Here is an 18436-nt window from a genome sequence, read left to right on the forward strand (position 1 = left end):
GCAGCATGACTGGCAAAACTTATGCGGAAACCAATTTTATTGCAAAGAGAAGCGTATCTTCTCAACCAAATTGAACTGGAGAACTACATTGATTCCAACCACACATCTCGCAGGGAACTCAGAATCACAGTAATACCGAGTATTGCAAACTTCCCAAGCAGTATTTAGTGTTTAACGGGAGTGACTGAGGAAGAGGAAGATTCTTTAAAAGATATACCACAGACTTTGTGGTCAAAGGGAGTAGCCGATATGTGGGTTTGATAAAAGGAGTAGTACCAGTTTCAGTAACCCATAAATCATCATACAATATCCATTAAAACAAGAAGCCATAGATGGAATAACCCCAACATTCCAACAATTATTAGAAAACGATATAATCACCGGAGGAGGAGAGTATTGTAACAACGGCCACACTTCAGGCACCCAAACCTGTCACTAAAAGGAACATAATGCAATTCTTGAAGATGACTAATTATTGCAGACAGTGGATTCCACACTGCTCTGAACATATGAGAATTTTGAAGGGTCTCATTTATGATGAGCCCATGACTCCCGTAGAGAAAATAAAATGGATGGGTCTCATTTATGATGAGCCCATGACTCCCATGGAGAAAATAAAATGGATGGGTCACATTTATGATGAGCCCATGAATCCCATGGAGAAAATAAAATGGATGGGTCTCATTTATGATGAGCCCATGACTCCCATGGAGAAAATAAAATGGATGGGTCTCATTTATGATGAGCCCATGACTCCCGTAGAGAAAATAAAATGGATGGGTCTCATTTATGATGAGCCCATGACTCCCATAGAGAAAATAAAATGGATGGGTCTCATTTATGATGAGCCCATGACTCCCATGGAGAAAATAAAATGGATGGGTCTCATTTATGATGAGCCCATGACTCCCATGGAGAACATAAAATGGATGGGTCTCATTTATGATGAGCCCATGACCCCTATGGAGAAAATAAAAGACCCCAGAGGGTGAAGAGCAATTTGTACAACTAAAGAAGTTATGTTCTGCGTTTGTCTTAGCCCTACCAAACTATGAAAAATCTTTCATACAAACTGTGGACAATCGAAAAGGTCATATGGCCTCCGTGGTAGTCCAAGATCATGGGGGAAAGATGAGACCTGTTGCATATTATTCGGCCAAACTAGATCCCGTGGCTGAAGCTATGCCGACAAGTTTACAAGCGGTGGTTGCCGCCTCCACGGCGGTACAGAGCTCAGCTACGCTTATCCTATACGACCCCTGATACTGAGAGTACCGATGCCGTTTCCTTACTCTTACTAGATCAAAATCGGTCGTACAAGTCACCGGCAAGGCACCTGCCCTGTATGGCTACTCTACTAGCGCAACCTAATATTACTATTGAGCGATGTACTACGTTAAACCCAGCCACTCTCCCACCTATTGCAGAGGACGGAGAGCCACATGATGGCATTTCCAAAACCCGGGTGATGGCGAGGAAATATGTAAAGGATTCAGATATCACAACGTTTGTAGATGGATCTTGTAAGAAAAACCCGGAAGGAACTAATGTCACAGGGTTTGCGATGGTTACACAGGAAGGGACAATATTAGCCAAAGCATTACCGCCACATTATTCCGCTCAACAAGCAGAACTAATAGCGCTAACAGAAGCATGTAAATTAGGACAGAACCAACATTTTACTATATACACGGACAGTGCTTATGCAGTATGTCCAACCTTGATCCACAGGGTTGGACATACCAGCCCCCAAATTCCAATAGTTTGAAAACATCAAAACAGCGGTATTCGATCGTCAGAGTGGTTTTTGCCCAACCATGCGACCAAAACCAGTGTGATCCCATTTACATTACAATAAAAGACCCTCAGATAATTGACAATAGGACACTTGTAATGGGAGTAGATGCTACAGGAAGAGATTCCCAGGGAAATATTAGGACTGTGGTAGTAAAAAGGCCAGAACTTTCCTCAGATCCTGGGACTGAGAACTCCTGTAACTGTGTCACCAGGGACAGGATTAATCGATGAAGAACAGACAAATAAAGTTGTATAAATAATAGAGCTTAAGGACATGACACGATAGAAGTGGAAACAGGATATCAGGATACGAATTTGTGGTTAGACTGGATACAATTACCTGCCTGAACTGTTGTCGAGGAAGAATGCTATGCATGTGGTTCAGGAAAACCTAAATTGGGAACTATGCCGTTTCCATTGGATACCAATAACTCTGAATGGAATAGCTTGCATGATATTGTTATATCAGAGCGGGGACAAAAACAACCAACGGTAGTTGGGTCGACTTACATTATGTATATCCACCTGTAACATCTGTATTTAGAACCCCACCATTTGAAGTTAACAAGGTTAGATACTTCTGTTTTACCAGATACCAAACCTCTGGACGTAAAGTAGACCATTTAGAGATGTGTTCCATGACTATCAATGTGACCTCTGGTAAAACCATGACTAACCTCTCAGACATTGTGTCTTCCAGGGAGTTTGAAAGGCTCCATCAGGCATGTTTGGTGGCTGTGCGGAGGAAAGACATTAAGACACGTGCTCTAGTCCAATTGGCTATATCGTTCACATTGGTGAAACATCAAGCTTCGGACTGATCCCAGGAACTAAGCCGATGGAAACGGGACATACCAGAAGGGGCATTCGATAGTGGTATATATATATATAGATGAGATAGGAGTCCCTAGAGGAGTTCCTGATGAATTTAAGGCTAGAAATCAGATACTAGCTGGATTAGAATCAGCCTTGTTTTGATGGTCGACTGTTAACAAAAATGTATATTGGATAAATTACATCTATTACAACTAACAGAGATTAATCAATTACTCTAGAGATGCTATCAAGGGGTTGGCAGAACAAACCATGGCAACCAGTCTGATGGCATGGCAGAACAGGATGGCTTCAGACACGCTGCTAGCTGAAACGGGGGTTTGTGTGATGTTTGGATCTATGTGTTGTACTTTTATCCCAAATAATACAGCTCCAGACGGATCAGTTGCCAAGGCACTTCAAGGACTGATCACGTTGGCGAACGAGATGGCCGAGAATTCGGGAGTGGATACGACTTTACCTGGTTGGATGGATTCTCTGTTTGGGAGATGGAAACCCATCATCCTAGCGGTTATGACTACTGTTTTAATATTAATAGCCATATTAGAATTGTGTGGATGTTGTACTATACCATGTGTCAAAGGTTTGGCCATGACGGCAATTGAGAAGTCTGTTTCTGACCAAATGTTTCAGTTATCAGGGCCCTACGACGACCCCAACCTATATCCTGAAAAAGGTCAGACATAGGGGAACCCCAGGTGTCACATTAAAACAGTCTTAGCACTTGTGTAACCAATAAGAAGGGAGAGAAATAGGACAGGGCGGGACAAGGAAGTATTCCGGTTTGTCTACTGACGAGTATAAAATTTGTGTGTTTTTACAGTTGTATCAGAATTCTCTGATTAAACGCTTAAGATCAGTTTGCTGTTTTTAGTGTTTCATTGAGCGCATGGAAATAAAAAATCCAGTATCTCAAAATATTAGAATAGAAAATGTATAATACAGAAATGTCGACCTGAGAAGAGCGTGGTCTGCAATGTCCCTTAGGTGAACTAAACAAAGTGTACTTGTTTTCCAAGCATACATATATGTATCAAATACATGTAACACCCCAAAAATTACAGATCATGTATTACTCTCATGCTTTACATACAAGTCAATCAGATCATGCCCGATGTACCACTCTGGAGGATTACATACTTTAGATACCCTAACCCAGGGACCTACAGACCATGCACAAGGCCCTTCAACACATCAGATACCCTAACCCAGGGACCTACAGACCATGCACAAGGCCCTTCAACACATCAGATACCCTAACCCAGAGACCTACAGACCATGCACAAGACCCTTCAACACATCAGATACCCTAACCCAGAGACCTACAGACCATGCACAAGACCCTTCAACACATCAGATACCCTAACACAGGGCCCTACAGACCATGCACAAGGCCCTTCAACACATAAAAACATGTAGCTTCAGAATCAAAAACGGCAACAAGCAATTTCTGTCTTGACTATAGCTTGTGTCCAGTTCATTATTAGTCACACCTGTTTGTATAAGTCCTGAGTGTTTGCACCTGTTACTATTTAGTCCTGCCCTATATATGTCAGTGTATTCCCTTTGTGGAAGTGTTGTTGTTCTGGCATGTATTTATGGTCCCAGCCTACAGGTTACCAAGCCTCTCCTAATTCTGAATAGGCCCTATAACAAAATATTCAAAACACCACATAACACAAACAATGTGAACCATTATTTTTGAAGTATATATATTTTTTGTTTACTTTCACTAGGCTACTGTCCTCTATGGATGGATATGCTTACCCATTTTAAGTAGTACAGCATCGTACACTAGTGGACCATAATGTTTGCAGTACAAGTCAAGCACAGCCTTCTGCTTGGTCAAAGACAGAGGATCTTGGTTGATATGACTTGCAGAAGATTCTCCATAAGGAGTGTATCCACTGAATCTGTTAAGAGTGCTGTTGTATTCTAGAGCATTCACTCTGTTAGAATAGATTCTGAAGACATACTCAACATCTAGTGGATCTTCCCCACGGAAATAACAAAGGTGTTGGATGGTGAGAAAAAATCCATCTAAAAAGAAAAGTAAACATGAGCGACATTGAACAAATAGACAATGTGTATACTTGCACTACCAGATATAAATAGTTACATAAACGTTTATTATTTAACTTATTATTTATTTAATATAAGTAGAAATAGTTTTCTTTGGATGTTTTTCAGGTCGAAAGCTTGGTATACTCCTATTTCTACTTACCGGTTTGAATGAAGAATGAAAACAAACACACAAACAACAAGTAAGACTGCAAGCTAGCCATCATGACTGTAGAACGTTTAACAGTGAAAACAGTGTTCTAGCAACTTAAGAAAGATCCATGTAGACAGTGGCTTCGTCAGAGAAAAACAATAATGAAAACAGAGAGAAGTTACAGGACTGGTGAGGCAGAAGTGAAAGAAGAATAGACTTGAACGGGAAATAATTACATTTCTCAATTTTCTACGAGTACAGAAAAATGTTGTTCAGCTGAGTGGGTGTGTGTGTGTCGGTGTGTGTGTCTGCTGTGAGAAAGACAGCCATGTCAATCCACCTTGTATGCATGTGTGTAAGTACAGTATGCATTTATGTATATACAGCACTGTGCAAAAGTTCCAGGCCACTCATAAAAGTACTAAATTAATTTCTCTATACAGTAAACAGCACATAACATTGCAGTAAACACAAATGTTAACACAACCAAAACGGAAGAAATGCAGACCTAAAGCAGTTTGCCTTAATTGTTGTGTAATGTTTTCATGTAGATCAGTAGAAAACCCAATCTGGTTATGATGCAGACAGACATAAAATCTCTCTCCCACTCAGAGGGTGACAATGAACAGTACACCGCCAAATCATAAGACCCACCGATTCTGACATAGCCTTCCACCTGACACAAAGATATTCACCTTACTATTCGTGTTCTGTCTTGCCGACCATTTAATGGACCCAGACACATAGACACAGATGTGATCACACATCACTGACCATTTCTCTCCGTTTTTAAGCAACTCTCCTTTTTTTTCTAGGACAGATAACCTAGCGTTATCTGAAAAGGAATACATTTGTTTTTGTTTAGCATGGTTCAACGAAGAGTTGGGTTCTGTGGTTCTGGTGCACAGACGTGGTCCAACAGCTTCTTTTCCCCATCTACCTTCAATCCAAACTGCTTAAATCAATTCCTTCCTTCACCACCCTTCATGTTCCTCTAATTTATTTTTGTCCGTATTCCTGTCATTTAGAATTTAGCTGCAAATATTCACTACAGTTAAAAAGTTTTGGGGTCACTTAGAAATGTTATTGTTTTTGAAAGAAAAGCAAATTGCTTTTTCATCATATTGACCAGAAATACAGTGTATCACAGTATTCTACCATGATTTACGCTCAATTGTAGGTCATCACAGAATGGCACAATCATAAAACAAAACATGGCAACAAAGAAAAAAATGAACTGACCCCTGTTCAAAAGTCTGCATACCCTTAATGCTAAATACTGTGTATTGCCCCCTTTAGCATCAATGACAGCATGCAGTCTTTTGTAATATTTGTCTGTGAGGCCCGAATCCTTGCAGGTGATATAGCTGCCCATTCGTCTTGGCAGAATCCCTCCAGGTCATGCAAAGTCTTTGGTCGTCTTGCATGAACCGCACATTTGAGATCTCCCCAGAGTGGCTCGATGATATTAAGGTCAGGAGACTGTGATGGCCACTCCAACACCTTTTTCTGCTGTAACCACTGGAGGGTCAACTTGGCCTTATGCTTAGGGTCATTGTCATGCTGGAAACTCCAAGAGCGTCCCATGCGCAGCATTCGTGCAGAAGAATGCAAATTGTCAGCATGAATTGTCTGATAACATGCTGCATTCATCTTGCCATCAATTTTCACAAGATTGTGCCTGTGCCTTTAGAGCTCACACACCCCCAAATCATTGAGCCACCACCATGCTTTACAGTGGGGATGGTATTCTGTTCACTATAGGCCTTATTGATCCCGCTCCAAACATAAAGCTTATGGATTTGACCATAAAGCTCTATTTTGGTCTCATCATTTCAAATTAGTATGCCAAAAGTTGTGAGGCGTGTCGAGGTGTTGTTGAGCATATTGTAACCAGGCTTTCTTGTGGCATTGGCGCAATAAAAACTTCTTACTGGCAACTCGACCATGCAGCAATTTTTTTTTTCTGTATTTCTCCTGAGGTTACCTGTGAGTTTTTCTTTGTATGCCGAACAATTCTTCTGGCAGTTTTGGCTGAAATCTTTCTTGGTCTACCTGACCTTGGCTTGGTTTCAAGAGATCCCCGAATTGTCCACTTCTAAATAAGTGATTGAACAGTACTGACTGGCATTTGCAAGGGTTTGGATATCTTTTTATATCCTTTTCCATCTTTATATGGTTCCATTAATTTATTACGCAGGTCTTTTGACAGTTCTTTTCTTCTCCACATGGCCCAGTATCTAGCCTGCTCAGTGCATCCATGTAAGGGCTAACAAACCCATTGAATATTTATAAATAGACACTAATTGCAATTTCAAAAGCCAGAGGTGTGAGAAATTCACTTTTAATTGCCATTTTAACCTGTGTGTGTCAACTTGTGTGTCTGTAAGGCCAAACATTCCAGGGTATGTAAACTTTTGATCAGGGGCATGTGGGTGATTTGTTATCATAATGATTTAAAAAGGAGCCAAACAAGTATATGATGATGTAGTATCTAACAGAAAGTTCATTATGTCCAACGACTCAGGGATGACTAGAAGGTCATATGTTCCTGGGCCTAACCAAACTGCGTAGAGAATTCCAGGACTCAGGGACTCCAAATCCGGTCGTTTAGACGTACTTATGTGTGTGTAATTACCAGTAGCCCTACGAGCTTGAGTATGGAGATGAACGAGGAATGCCGTAGTTAGAGATGCACCGATTTTTTTTCAGACTGAGTACAAGTACGAGTACTTATATTTGGGTACTTGCCGAAACCGAGTACAGATACTAATCAAAGCTGCACTATGTAGGATTTTTTTTCAGTAAAAAAATAAAAAATGTGTCCCCTATAAACATGTTGTGGTTCTCTACATTAACTTACTTTAAGCGCTAACCATTTCTCAATGTGCTTATGATATTCGGTACCTTATGTAATGTACTATTTAAATAGTAATTTGTTTAATTTATATTTTACCCGAAAATATAAACAATACATTCAACCCATCGCAGACTTTTATTTTGAAGGCAAAATACAAAAACCGAAGGTCTTTTGCTGCTGCCGCATTAATTGAGTATTGTGGCCTGCATGACGTTAATCCATTGTAGCTATCGAGTGGGACAGTTAGCTTCTTACCTTTGGTTGACGATGGCTACCTTAATATCAATGTGACAGCCACTTACTGACCGTTCAACGCAAACGTGTGCATGCACAGACACAGCCAGTTGCTTTTCTAGTTTGATACTCTGAACGTGCAGGACTGGACGTTGTTTTCCTTGATTGCTCGTGCAATAGTGAACTGCACAATTCATTGCATATTTTGATACTCTGCTCTTTCATTTAATTCTGCCTTCGGGCTGTCTCTGGACACTTAATTTCGCTGTGTTGGAGTTAGCTGTTGTGGTTCTGCATCTGCGCTGTGTTGTGTCTAACGATGTTTTTATCAAATAGCTTTTGATTTGTGTTTTTCTTTTCCTACTTGACAATTTAGCAGAGCAGAGCTTGTACGCATACTGGTATCGGTGCATCCCTAGCCGTAGTAATCTATATTCCAAAGTAACACAATTTATTCCAATCAAGTCATAAAGTTACAATACAAAACATCGTTACATAGCAACACGATTCCAACGGTCCACTAATTGACATACGTTTTTAAGACACTATAGCACGAAGGTGTGTATAGGAGTTTCTGTTAAATATAGACTCCCAGAACTAAGTCAAACTTCACGATTCATCCCACCCAGACTGGCTGATTCCAAACTCCCTTATTGCATCTATAAGAGGATAACCTCACCTTGGCTAAAACAATGAAAACAAAGAAACTGGCATTCACACTGCTACGAAACCTGTGGGTCTAGCAGTCTAGGGTGGCTGGTACAGAGACCCGTAACATAAAACTCATGCAAAGAGGTGTAGTGTAAAGGCACAGTGAGAACAAACGACACACAACCAAAGCTACCGTCAAACATAAAACGTTTATTATCAACACACGGTAAAGACGGTAGGGAAAAGGGGCTGAGCTGGACCCAATAAATGAAATAATATAGTCCAACGCCCCTTAACTGAACTTGCCTGCCTCAAGAACAGCTTAGCTGACTTTTAACCCATAGAAAAATACAGAGGGTGGTCCGCTCAGTTCTAACTCGTGTTTTTAAGCAAAGTTTTCCGACGGGTTGTGTATACCCAAGGGCGTTGCTAAATAAAACGTGTCCCCCAGGGACAAACAAATCACACAGGTTAAACAGTTTGTCTATCAAAAGGGTATGTATCTCAAGAGTGTCTGTGTCCATGTGGGGGGAAGCAAAAGAGTCTCTCTGGGAGATCCAACTGACTGGGTTTTTAAACCAGGGTATGTGTGATGCGATTGGGCAATTAGTAGGAGTGTCCACTGATTGGTTGGCTGACATTCCATTCATTACTGCCCCTGAACACAGAGACATCATGAGTTGCTGACAAGGAAAGACAAGTATTTTTAGTATACAGTATCTCACAGAAGTGAGTACACCCCTCGCATTTTTGCAAATATTTGATTATATATTTTCATGTGACAACACTGAGGAAATTATACTTTGCTACAATGTACAAAAGTGAGTACACCCCTAAGTGAAAATGTCCAAATTGGGCCCAAAGTGTCAATATTTTGTGTGGCCACCAACATTTTCCAGCACTGCCTTAACCTTCTTGGGCATGGAGTTCACCAGAGCTTCACAGGTTGCCACTGGAGTCCTCTTCCACTCCTCCATGACGACATCACGGAGCTGGTGGATGTTAGAGACCTTGCGCTCTTCCACCTTGCGTTTGAGGATACCCCACAGATGCTCAATAGGGTTTAGGTCTGGAGACATGGTTGGCCAGTCCATCCCCTTTACCCTTGTCTTCTTCAGCAAGGCAGTGGTCGTCTTGGAGGTGTTTTGGGTCGTTATCATGTTGGAATACCGCCCTGCTGCTCAGTCTCCGAAGGGAGGGGGGATCATGCTCTGCTTCAGTATGTCACAGTAGATGTTGCCATTCATGGTTCCCTCAATGAACTGTTGCTCCCCAGTGCCAGCAGCACTCATGCAGCCCCAGACCATGACACTCCCACCACCATGCTTGACTAGGCAAGACACACTTGTCTTTGTACTCCTCACCTGGTTTCCACCACACACGCTTGACACCATCCGAATCTTGGTCTCATCAGACCACAGGACATGGTTCCAGTAATCCATGTCCTTAGTCTGCTTGTCTTCAGCAAACTGTTTGCAGGTTTTCTTGTGCATCATCTTTAGAAGAGGCTTCCTTCTGGGACGACAGCCATGCAGACCAATTTGATGCAGTGTGCAGCGTATGGTCTGAGCACTGACAGGCTGACCCCCCACCACTTCAACCTCTGCAGCAATGCTGGCAGCACTCATACGTCTATTTCCCAAAGACAACCTCTGGAGATGACGCTGAGCATGTGCACTCAACTTCTTTGGTCGACCATGGCAAGGCCTGTTCTGAGTGGAACCTGTTCTGTTAAACCGTTGTATGGTCTTGGCCACCGTGCTACAGCTAAGTTTCAGGGTCTTGGCAATCTTCTTATAGCCTAGGCCATATTTTTTTCAGATCCTCAGAGAGTTCTTTGCCATGAGGTGCCATGTTGAACTTCTAGTGACCTGTAATGAGGTAGTGTGAGAGCGATAACACCACATTTAACACATCTGCTCCCCATTCATAGCTGAGACCTTGTAACACTAACGAGTCACATGACCCTGGGGAGGGAAAATGGCTAATTGGGCCCAATTTTGACATTTTCATGTAGGGGTGTACTCACTTTTGTTGCCCGCGGTTTAGATATTGATGGCTATGTGTTGAGTTATTTTTAGGGGACAAATTTACACTGTTATACAAGCTGTACACTCACTACTTTACATTGTAGCTAAGTGTCATTTCCTCAGTGTTGTCACATGAAAAGATATAATCAAATATTTGCAAAAATGTGAGGGGTGTACTCATTTCTATGAGATACTGTACTTAAAGTTTTAAGCATACAGAGTATGGAGGCCTTCTAACAGAATAATGAATAAATAAGGATATAATAATACATTAATTTCCCACACAGCAAAGCCCAATATGGTGTAGCTGAAGTGGTAGAAATGTGCCTAAATGTGTTCCAAATACAACATGTTGTATCAGAATATATCAGAGTGAAATGCAAATACTATTGGTCAGCGACTGCTTGTAAATGCACCACAAAGTTATTAATGAGTAATTAATTTATACTTAGCTACACTAGTTATTGAATAAAGGCCTGTATAGCTGCTGGCTAAAGTCAGTAGATATATTTTTTATGACGTGCCTTAAATAGCATTTCCCCCACCTTGCGTTCAGCGCAGTGCATACTGTCTTCCATGTGAATGACCCAATACATGCTAAATAACAAAATATACCTTGAATGAATGAGGAAGACATTATGGTACATTCGTAAGCTGCCTTCCTTTAACATAAAAGAATGTTCCAGTAGCAAGTCCCAGAATCCCCAGAGTGAGACCCAGTCGACGGACCACAGCAGGAACCCGACTGGGACCAGGTAGCACCTCAAAATCTGCAGGAAGACGTGAATTTCCGTCATTAATTATTTTCCAAAGATTTAATGTAAAATATAAATACACCGCGTTCCAAATGATTATGCAAATAGTGTTTTACACTGATTTTCCAAAATAGTTGATGCAAATGACAGTCAGTATAATTTTCGTCAACCGTCAGGGTACAAGTCGAATTTCATTGAACAAACCACCCAATGAAAAAGTGTTTTTTCAACAAAACAAAAAAACCTCAAAATGAACTGTTCCAAATTATCATGCAAAACAAAGTTGCAAAACATTTTATAGGTTGTAAAGATCTGAAAATGGTAATTTGTTGAACTTGCAGAATTAGGAGGTCACATTTACTGAAATCAAAAGCTATTTCAATCAAACGCATCTAAACAGGGCAAGTTACATGTTAACACAGGACCCCTTCTTTGATATCACCTTCACAATTCCTGCATCCATTGAACTTGTGAGTTTATGCTTGAATGTCTTTGCAGGAGGTCAGAATAGCCTCCCAGAGCTGCTGTTTTGATGTAAACTGCCTCCCACCCTCAGATCGTTTGCTTGAGGATACTCCAAAGGTTCTCAAAAGGGTTGAGATCAGGGGAGGATGGGGGCCACACCATGAGTGTCCCTCCTTTTATGCCCATAGCAGCCAATGACACAGAGGTATTCTCTGCAGCATGAGATGGTGCATTGTCATGCATGAAGATGGTTTTGCTACGGAAGGCCCGGTTCTTCTTTTTGTACCATGGAAGAAAGTGGTCAGTCAGAAACTCTAGATACAGTGGGGAGAACAAATATTTGATACACTGCCAATTTTGCAAAGCATGTAGAGGTCTGTAATTTTTATCATAGGTAAACTTCCACTGTGAGAGACGGAATCTAAAACAAAAATCCAGAAATCACATTGTATGATTTTTAAATAATTAATTTGCATTTTATTGCATGACATAAGTATTTGATCACCTACCAACCAGTAAGAATACCGGCTCTCACAGACCTGTTTTTCTTTAAGAAGCCCTCCTGTTTTCCACTCATTACCTGTATTAGCCCAGAACTACACGGCAAGACCTGGTCAATGACCTGAAGAGAGCTTGGGCCACAGTCTCAAAGAAAACCATTAGTAACACACTACGCGGTCATGGATTAAAATCCTGCAGCGTATGCAAGGTCCCCCTGCTCAAGCCAGCGCATGTCCAGGCCCGTCTGAAGTTTGCCAAAGACCATCTGGATGATCCAGAGGAGGAATGGGAGAAGGTTATGTGGTCTGATGAGACAAAAATAGAGCTTTTTGGTCTAAACTCCACTTGCCCTGTTTGGAGGAAGAAGAAGGATGAGTACAACCCCAAGAACACCATCCCAACCGTGAAGCATGGAGGTGAAAACATCATTCTTTGGGGATGGGGCCATGTATCGCGAGATCTTGGCAAACAACCTCCTTCCCTCAGTAAGAACATTGAAGATGGGTCGTGGCTGGGTTTTCCAGCATGACAACGACCCAAAACACACAGCCAGGGCAACTAAGGAGTGGCTCCATAATAAGCACCTCAAGGTCCTGGAGTGGCCTAACCAGTCTCTGGACCTGAACCCAATAGAAAATCTTTGGAGGGAGCTGAAAGTCCATATTGCCCAGCGACAGCCCTGAAACCTGAAAGATCTGGAGAAGGTCTGTATGGAGGAGTGGGCCAAAATCCCTGCTGCAGTGTGTGCAAACCTGGTCAAGAACTACAGGAAACGTATGATCTCTGTAATTGCAAACAAAGGTTTCTGTACCAAATATTAAGTTCTGCTTTTCTGATGTATCAAATACTTATGTCATGCCATAAAATGCTAATTAATTACTTAAAAATCATCATGCTTTGTAAGTGGGAAAACCTGCAAAAACGGCAGTGTATCAAATACTTGTTCTCCCCACTGTACTTTGCCAAGGTTATTTTCACACCTTCAGGGACCCTAAAGGGGCCTACCAGCTGTCTCCCCCTGATTCTGGCCAAAAACAGGACTCTGCCACCTCCTTGCTGACATCGCAGCCTTATTGGGACATGGTGACCATCAACCAACCATCAACCAACCATCCACCAACCCTCCACTACATCCATCTGGACCATCCAAGGTTACACGACGCTCATCAGTGAACAAGACTGTTTGAAAATTTGTTTTCATGCATTTCTGGGCCCACTGCAACCGTTTCGTGAGCATTGGTTACGGGTGGCTGAATAGTAGGTTTATGCACAACTGCAAGCCCCTGGAGGGTCCTACACCTGGAGGTTTGTGGGACTCCAGAGGCACCTGGCAGCTTAAAATACCTGCTTTGTAATGGTGGTTTAGCAGCTGCTCTCTTAATCCGATGAATTTGTCTGGAAGTAACCTTCCTCATTGTGCCTTTATCTGCACGAACCCATCTGTGCTCTGAATCAGCCACAAATCTCTTTAAAGTACGATGATCACGATTAAGTTTTGGTGAAATATCTCATGTTTTCATACCCTGTCCAAGGCATTGCACTATTTGACACTTTTCCACAGCAGAGAGATCCCTTTTCTTTCCCATATTACTTGAAACCTGTGGCCTGCTTAATAATGTGGAACATCCTTCTTAAGTTGTGTGCTCTTAATTGGGCTCACCTGGCAAACTAATTATCACAGGTGTCTGAGATTGATCCAAAGAGCCCGGAGACACAATACCATCCATAAATTTGATTAAAAAACTAAATATTTAATATTTATGACACTTAATTCCAATTTGCATAATAATAAATAGTACATGTAACACTCTGATAGAAAAACTTTAATTACCCCATTTCCTGGTTAAAGGTTCATCCAGGGCTGGATGCTCCACAGTACATGTGTATAGGTCCCCGTCTTCTGGGTCAAAGGTCAGGGTGGAAAAATGGTAGAAGGTGATGTCAGTATTGAAGAAATACGGACTCAATTTCACTTCCTTTGTGATATTCACATCATTCTTTGTCCATTTGACTTGAACAGGTGGAGGAAAAAAATTATTGACGAAACAGACAAGAGAGTTGTTTACTCCCTGCTTCACTTCTTCCTTGGGATACAGCATGACATCAGGGGGAACTGTGGTTGGGAAATGAACAAAGAAATGTGATTAAGGTATCAGCTGTGACTACATTTTGGCATTCAGTCTGACAGCTAACATCAAGTTTCATTTTACCAGTTTTCTAGATATTCCCCAAAAACAACCCAAGGGTCTGTTTAGCAAGATTTTAATTAAATTACTAAAACCATGCATTTATTTTTATCAGGGCTTTCATCACTTATGTACATTGTAGCAAAGTGTCATTTCTTCAGTGTTGTCACATGAAAAGATATAATCAAATATTTAAAAAAATTTGAGGGGTGTACTCACTTTTGTGAGATACTGTATATACAGATACTTTGACTGTATGAGAACGAGGTCTTGAAAAATCTGCAGTTCTGCCCGTGGCAACGTAATCCAGTGTTAAAGATGCAGGACTTTTGTGATTAACAAAATCATTTCTTAAATGTATACTTTTGTGCAGGATCTGTAATACTTTGTTTAAATTAGCTAAATCTAAAAGTAGAATCACTATCAAAATATAACCATGAAGTTCAAAATCAAATTCAAAATTTTCAGGGACCCGTTTTGGCCTAACAGTGACATTTTTACAACCAGTGGCAACATATTGTGGACTCTAAAAGTGTATTGAAATATTTTGTTCAAATATATGAAGGCATTTAAATCACAATAATTGTATAACATAATACCATGCAATTGAATAATAATAAAACAGAAACCCACATATGCAAACTCCGCCAGGTACTCCAAGCCTGCTGAATTATATACCCAAAGTGTACTGAACATTTTTTAAATAATATTTGCCTGCAAAAAAAAAACCCAGGCCTGAAAAAACAATAATAGTCAATGAATAATAATAATATTTATCTACCTTTATCTTCTGGGGTATCTAAACCGAAGATATTGGAAAGTTCTTTTGTATAAATTCTTCCATTTTCTGCAGCGAGCGAACATATAGGACACTCTATTTCCTCGCCGAATTCTGGTGCTGTTATCACTACTTTTCGATTGTCTAAATCTACGTAGAGGTATTCTTCACCGTCTGCGCACGCTGTCATTTTAAATTCCTCAGTTTTAGAACGTTTTATCATAACATTGAATACATGTTGAGCTGTGGAGGAAAAGGGTGGAATTAATCAACATTCAATTAAACTCCTGAAACACAAACATAATTGTCCAGGAAGGTGTTTTTCTTGTAATACATCTTTGAACAGTAAAAATATTTATACCAAATATGTTCTGCTAACAAGTATTTCAATTACACACCGTACTGATTAAGTGTATAATAAATGTGTTATTTTATACTACATTGTAAGGAACCCTATGTAATCTGAAATTAGTGCCTTATTGCAATCTGTTCTTACCTTGGACTAGTGCTGAAATGACCCCTAAATGCAGGATAACAAACACAGTACACATTGTGAAAGTGTGAATTCGCTGTTGTGTTTGGGTAACGTTCTTAAAGTGCTTAGTTATAACTTCCTCCTTCTCCCTCTTGCATTTTCTCCCTGTTGCACCAATGACAAATGGTATGCTGTTTCTAAGCAGACAAATTCCAATCACACTACAGCTTACCATAACATTTACCAATATAGGAAACTGTCCAGCTGTTCACATCAAATTTGTTTAAAGACAATGACATTATAGGCTAGTTAGTAGACTTGACCTCTCGAGATCAAATAGTGGCACCCCTTGATAGTTTTTTTTTTTTTTTTACGACAAGATTTTGATTAGTTAGTTAGACAGGTTGGAACACATTTGAAGAAGAAGAAGATATTGCATTTTGAATTTATACAAACATACCTCTATATGGCCAAACACCCGACCATCACACCTATATGAGTTGTTGGACATCCCATTCCAAAACCATGAACATTAATATGGAGTTGGCCCCTCCATGCATCCAAAACAGATGGCACCCTTCTGGGAAGGCTTTCCACAAGAGTTTGGAGTGTCTCTGTGGGAATTTGTGCCCATTCAACTAAAAGAGCATTTATGAGGTCTGGGACTGATGTAGTACGCGAAGGCCTGGCTCGCAATGGAAGTTCCAACTCATCCCAAAGGTGTTCGTTGTGGTTGAGGTCAGGGCCCTGTGCAGGCCACTCGAGTTCCTATCATTATTATTTATCTAAATGATTTATCTATAACTATAACACCTCTGCCAACAAACAGGTGCACCCTGTTGAACACCGTTCTCTTTCCTCTCTCTCATAGATGGGTGAAGTGTGGCAGCTACACAAAGAAACAGTTTTGCTAGTTTATTGTGAAATAAAAAGTGTTATGCTACATGCTTGACAAACATTTTCAAAAGCTGAGCCTATCAACTGCCATGAACTTTGGTTGGTTCTAGATTTTGAAATGATACAGAAATTAAATTGTAATGCATACCGTTAAAGTTAATTTGAGGGTAGTTACATCCATTTCGGAGTATGCATTTATATTTGACAACACCTTTTGTTCATAGTCTCTCCTTTATAGGTACCAAAAGTATTGGGACAGGTGGCTTCACAGCGGTTTTGTACTAGGCTGGTATATTTTTAGCATTTTTTGTACATTCTCCCTGCAAAGCTGTTAATGCGTGAGTACAGCACAGAGCTTTCATGGAAAGCTGTGTGCAGTAACTTCGTTCTGCAGTGGACTTGAGATTTTGAATATTGCATTATCCACTCTGTCCACTAGAGGTTGGTATAACGTTTCTCAAAAAACGAATCCTTTGAACTTTGTGTCTGTTTTTAATGGAGGATTAAATGTGCCATAATAAACAAATATATATATATACATATTAATAATTACATACTTAATAAATATATACACATTGCATTTGCATTGTCCTAATGATATAGACATTTCATTTGAATGGTGTGAAGTTGTGTGTCGTCCAAATGCAATGGGGCGGGGCCTAATCTATTTTATAGAGCTGTCCACATTGGAGTTTTATACTTGGAACACTGTGATTGGACACTTGAGAGCGAATTATCAGATGAGATATGTCAATCAAGTAGCACACAAAATAATTTCAATTCTTGACTTGTCCATTATTGACACAAAATTGGGCCACCTAGAAAATGATTTAACCAGAGAATATATCTTGTTAGCATGTGGCCCTGTTTTCTGTTAGGCTACTTTCATCACATCAAGTGCATGATCAGGTGGAGGACCGGAGAAGTTGGTGTGTCTTGTTTGTGCCAGGCTGCCAGCACCGATCTATAGTAGGCATGAAAAATATAGACTTCACCATAGCAATGTGTTTTAAAATACATCGACACGAGGGGTTAAACAGAGGGAGATGGGCCAGATCGTGCAGGCTGAACAAAACAGACACAACTCGAGTCGCGTTACCCACTTCCCCGTTATAAACTGATTTAACATGAATTATAACACATTACTCCCGACACCCATTCAAAGACTCAGTAGGCCTGAATGTAGCAGGCAGACTACGCATAGGCATAAGCAATCTGACATGCCTTGTCCAGAGCAGCTCTGATGAGATACTGAAATGTTACTTTCTATACTCAGCGAATTGGGCTGCGTTTTATTTGCCATTCATGCAGGCAAAACAAGTGCACAGGGTCACCAAAATAAGTGTTTTCTGCAACTGAAATATCATTATCATCTTTTGACAAGTTGCTACAGTTGGTCAATGGTCAATGTTGGAAAACAAGACAAGCTGCCTTACTGATGTCTTAGGTTCCAACCTGGACTCAGGGGACTACGCAGACTATTTTACGTAAATCTTTGACGTCCGAATTCGTAAGATACATTACGTTAGGTAAAGTAACGTGAGAGTAATGCCAGAAAGGCCAGTGGGCTGTGTTTCAAACCCAAGTGTCTTCAAATACGTCTTCCTCCTCCTCACCTCTCCATCATCTATCTCACCCCCTCACCCCTTCATATCACCCCTCACCCCCTCACCCCTTCATATCACCCCTCACCCCCTCACCCCCTCACCCCTTCATATCACCCCTCACCCCCTCACCCCCTCACCCCTTCATATCACC

The 18436-nt window shown here is 40.8% G+C and overlaps 1 protein-coding gene across 7 annotated transcripts in view; it reads right to left on the minus strand.

Moving 5' to 3' along the window:
* The window catches only part of LOC105012016 (H-2 class II histocompatibility antigen, A-U beta chain), a 28432-nt gene extending 12560 nt beyond the window's left edge, over positions 1 to 15872 (minus strand). For 4 of the 7 annotated variants that reach the window (XM_034294361.1, XM_034294362.1, XM_034294360.1 and 1 more), the window contains exons 1-3: positions 15803 to 15872; positions 15310 to 15549; positions 14174 to 14455 (exon numbers count right to left, since the gene is read on the minus strand). In XM_034294361.1, coding sequence (XP_034150252.1) covers positions 14174 to 14455; positions 15310 to 15549; positions 15803 to 15857 — 577 coding nt within the window. In that variant the 5' untranslated portion in view covers positions 15858 to 15872. Of the gene's footprint in view, positions 1 to 4398; positions 4672 to 4855; positions 4942 to 11463; positions 12156 to 14173; positions 14456 to 15309; positions 15550 to 15802 lie in introns of those variants that run through there. The other 3 variants (XM_010872589.4, XM_010872587.3, XM_029122341.2) reach the window with 2 other exon arrangements.
* Positions 15873 to 18436: the final 2564 nt, after the last annotated feature.

This window comes from Esox lucius, chromosome 9, assembly GCF_011004845.1.
Source record: "Esox lucius isolate fEsoLuc1 chromosome 9, fEsoLuc1.pri, whole genome shotgun sequence".
Lineage (NCBI taxonomy): Eukaryota > Metazoa > Chordata > Actinopteri > Esociformes > Esocidae > Esox > Esox lucius.